The sequence below is a fragment of the Propithecus coquereli genome, unplaced genomic scaffold, assembly GCF_000956105.1.
Source record: "Propithecus coquereli isolate 6110/MARCELLA unplaced genomic scaffold, Pcoq_1.0 Scaffold552, whole genome shotgun sequence".
Classification (NCBI taxonomy): domain Eukaryota; kingdom Metazoa; phylum Chordata; class Mammalia; order Primates; family Indriidae; genus Propithecus; species Propithecus coquereli.
Window position 1 is genome coordinate 748,402 of NW_012151419.1, and position 4,161 is coordinate 752,562.

The following is a 4,161-nucleotide window of genomic DNA, read 5'->3' on the forward strand; positions in this document are numbered from 1 at the left end:
CTCAGCAGAAATGCCAGATAGTCTAATTAACACCAACTTAGACCTCACCCATTTAGCCAGTTCCACATCTCGTGAAGAATAAAATGTGTAATGTTGGTCATAAATAGCCACCACAATTTGCTTATGTTACAATATTTGCATCTAACAAGGCAACCCAGCTTATCAGACCAATTTTGTGTCAACTGAGACAACTGCTGGTGTAACAACATGTGGATAAAAGCTATGTCGTTTTCTAAACAGGTTAATGCTGTTCATGCTGAGGTTGTATGCGCTCTAAGAGCAGGTGTACAAAAAGGAAATCACCGCAATGTATAACTCAATCCATTTTTTGACGTCGTTGCTCTCTTAAGTATGGCAAATCATTCTAACGCTGGGCAGGCCTCTTGGCAATTTTTCAAGATCAGTAAATTCTATGATTTCTCTAATTTGGCTTGACTTTAAAAATCTCCAGAGAAGCAGGGCACTAAAGTGCAAAGACCAGAGGCTCTGGAATCAGACAGATGTGGGTTCAAATCCAGGCTTTACTGATTAAACAGCAGGTAACCTTACACAAGTCATGTAACCTCTCTAAGCTGCAGCGCATCATCTGCAATATAGGGAACAGTAATACCACCTCCTAGGATTACTATAAGAATCAAATGAGAGAATGTTCTTAGGTAAATCATAACTCAATATTACAATTATCTGTGTAAGGTAGTCAAACTTGCCTCTTAGAAGACATGAAGATTCTCGGTTTAAGATTTTGGCATCAGGTCTAAATAATATTCCTTTCCCTAAGCAAAATGTATCTGCAGCCATTAAAATGGTCAATTTAGCAAAGCACATTAAACAGAACAATTCCTTTTAACAGCAGCATATTTCTTTAATATGCTTTGGCTGCCAAAACTATGAGATCACAGGAGGAGACATCCTCAGCCAAAAACCCATGAGGAAAAGTGGGTAAATGTTTGAATGACACAGTTTAGGAATTAATTTGTGTTTACGTAAAATAATTTTAATTAATAAAGTCTTCCAAACAATGTTTCGGTCTGCAGACAATGAAGAGGAAACTAAAAGTAGCATGGTTCTCCAAGCTCTCTACCTGTCATGTTTGAGACTACTTACAAATTAGGGACTATCTTCATTTATTCCCAGGGCAGCAATACTCTCGTCTATGCTCATGCCTAACCTTTTCAACATATTCTGGCTAATATTAAAAACTGATCCAAACCAATAACCACATTTTAAAGCTAAAGACCATAATCAAGAACAAAAGCTTTACATTAAAAAGTACTCCAAAGCCTGGTTTCATATATAACCTACTTTCGGAGTCTAAACAAGGGAATGTAAAGAACTTATTTTACCTTTCCCATTTTTTGTTTGTGTATCTTCATGAAAAAGACTTTCTTAACCAGGTTCCACTAGACAGAACATATCTTTTGACATTATCTTGGAAATAAGCACTTGCCAAAAATCTTACTATCTCTTAATACTTGTTACATGTCCCTTTTGGCATATTACTTCACCGTCATATACAGTTTGTGCCAGCAATTTCTCCTCTCCTTTTCTGGGGAGGTCATATGGTCAAACAGCATTCATAGAATTACTGGAAAGTCATTTTGCTTTCCCTAAAAATCATTCCACAGAGTAGATATCAACTCTCAGTAAGTACATACACATATATACACAAAAGAAGAAGAAAGACAACACAGCACAACCCTCTGATACGAGGGCTTGTAAAAGGCCTATCTGTAGTTAAACTTTAACGTAGCTAAATTCCTATATAATCCAATGGATAGTCAAAACTGCTATGACTTTCTGCTTTTCAAGCCTGTACACGCGCGCGCGCACACACACACACACACACACACACACACACACACTTCTGAAAGCAGCAGGTGAGTCTTGCTGGCCTGGCCTGTATGCATGAACACCCGGGGAGCTTACCATAACTGTGCAGTCCTCTGATCCGCTGGCAATGACCTGATCGTTATGTGGGCACCAGTCTATGTCCAGCACTGGTCCTGTGTGGCCACATACTGTAGGGTAGGATTTGTCAATTCGACCAGTCTGAAAGAAGACAGAAACAAACCTATTATGTAGCATCAACATCACAGACTAAAATGTTTTCTCAGGCCCAGTTCTCCTTTATACCTCTCCCCAAAACTCTCAACTGTCTATGTATGATGACACATGTATTAGTCAATGTCAACTAGTAAGACTGTATGTAAACTTTCATTTCCAGAAAAAACTACTACCAAGGACACTCCATCAAATTACAAGGATCCAAATTTCTACAACCACAAAGATTTTATTTAATCAACTGCATTAACAGACATAGCAAAAGAGAACACAAGTCTTTTTATCAAAATACAATTCTAAAATACACAAATTATAAATTACAGAGATGTTTTTACTGCATAAAGAAACAAACAAACTGAAGAAACCCCAAACCTTGGTATTCAAAATGTGAAATATACCTCTCAATACAATAAGACAATATCTTTGAATATACAAGTTAACAGTTCTGGAAGTGGATGGCGCTGTTAAAGTAAAAAAAAAAAATAAAAAATAAAAAAAACAGTTAAGTTAAAAAAAGAAAAGCTTCAGTTATTGCTTAGGGGCTAAAGGGCATACTATACTCTAATGTCCCAGTCTCTCCACCGTCTGCACTCAGCAGAAATGCCAGATAGTCTAATTAACACCAACTTAGACCTCACCCATTTAGCCAGTTCCACATCTCGTGAAGAATAAAATGTGTAATGTTGGTCATAAATAGCCACCACAATTTGCTTATGTTACAATATTTGCATCTAACAAGGCAACCCAGCTTATCAGACCAATTTTGTGTCAACTGAGACAACTGCTGGTGTAACAACATGTGGATAAAAGCTATGTCGTTTTCTAAACAGGTTAATGCTGTTCATGCTGAGGTTGTATGCGCTCTAAGAGCAGGTGTACAAAAAGGAAATCACCGCAATGTATAACTCAATCCATTTTTTGACGTCGTTGCTCTCTTAAGTATGGCAAATCATTCTAACGCTGGGCAGGCCTCTTGGCAATTTTTCAAGATCAGTAAATTCTATGATTTCTCTAATTTGGCTTGACTTTAAAAATCTCCAGAGAAGCAGGGCACTAAAGTGCAAAGACCAGAGGCTCTGGAATCAGACAGATGTGGGTTCAAATCCAGGCTTTACTGATTAAACAGCAGGTAACCTTACACAAGTCATGTAACCTCTCTAAGCTGCAGCTCATCATCTGCAAAATAGGGAACAGTAATACCACCTCCTAGGATTACTATGAGAATCAAATGAGAGAAGGTTCTTAGGTAAATCATAACTCAGTATTACAATTATCTGTGTAAGGTATATAAAAAATTTAATTACAGTACCTGGACTATAATAAATACTCAATTAAAAAACTGTCACTATTAGTTAGTTCTTCTGATATAATAATTAACTCCATTATTAAGAATTAACAAATATGTGTTATCTGTGAACTTTTAGCCAGACACTGTGCTGAGTGCTGGAGATATAGACATGAACAGGGCAGTCCTGCCCTTGCTGAGCGTGGAGTCCAATGGGAGAGAGACATTTAAACAGCCAATGACAGTGCAGCATGAGACATGCTCCATGAGGACACGCACAGGGGCAGAGAACACAGAAGAAGGGCCCTCAACCAGGCTTATGGGGTCATAGTCTTTAGGAAGGTTTTCTGCTGAGAAAAGTGAGTTGTAAGTTGAGGCCCGAAGATGGGCCTGTCTAGACCAAAGGCCTAGGCTTCTTCACATCCTCCCCTTTTCCCTTGCAAAACTAATTAAACCCAGCTTTAATATCCTGAAATCCCTCACCAAAAAGGGACTTAAAAAAAGGAAATGTCAATGAACACCGTATTAAATGGAATCTAGGTGTATTAAGAAGGAGCCAAGGCCAGGCGCGGTGGCTCACGCCTGTAATCCTAGCACTCTGGGAGGCCGAGGACGGCGGATTGTTTGAGCTCAGTAGTTCGAGACCAGCCTGAGCAAGAGCGAGACCCAGTCTCTACTAAAAAAAATAAAAAGAAATTATCTGAACAACTAAAAATATATAGAAAAAATTAGCTGGGCATGGTGGCGCATGCCTGTAGTCCCAGCTACTCGGGAGGCTAAGGCAGTAGGATTGCTTGAGCCCAGGAGTTTGAGGT

General features: G+C 38.8%; 1 protein-coding gene across 3 annotated transcripts in view; it reads right to left on the reverse strand.

Annotated features, from left to right (window-relative positions):
- The window catches only part of CORO1C (coronin, actin binding protein, 1C), a 100,854-nt gene that overhangs the window by 32,006 nt on the left and 64,687 nt on the right, over positions 1-4,161 (reverse strand). For all 3 annotated transcript variants that reach the window (XM_012657601.1, XM_012657603.1, XM_012657602.1), the window contains one exon: positions 1,927-2,049. In XM_012657601.1, coding sequence (XP_012513055.1) covers positions 1,927-2,049 — 123 coding nt within the window. The remainder of the gene's footprint in view (positions 1-1,926; positions 2,050-4,161) is intronic.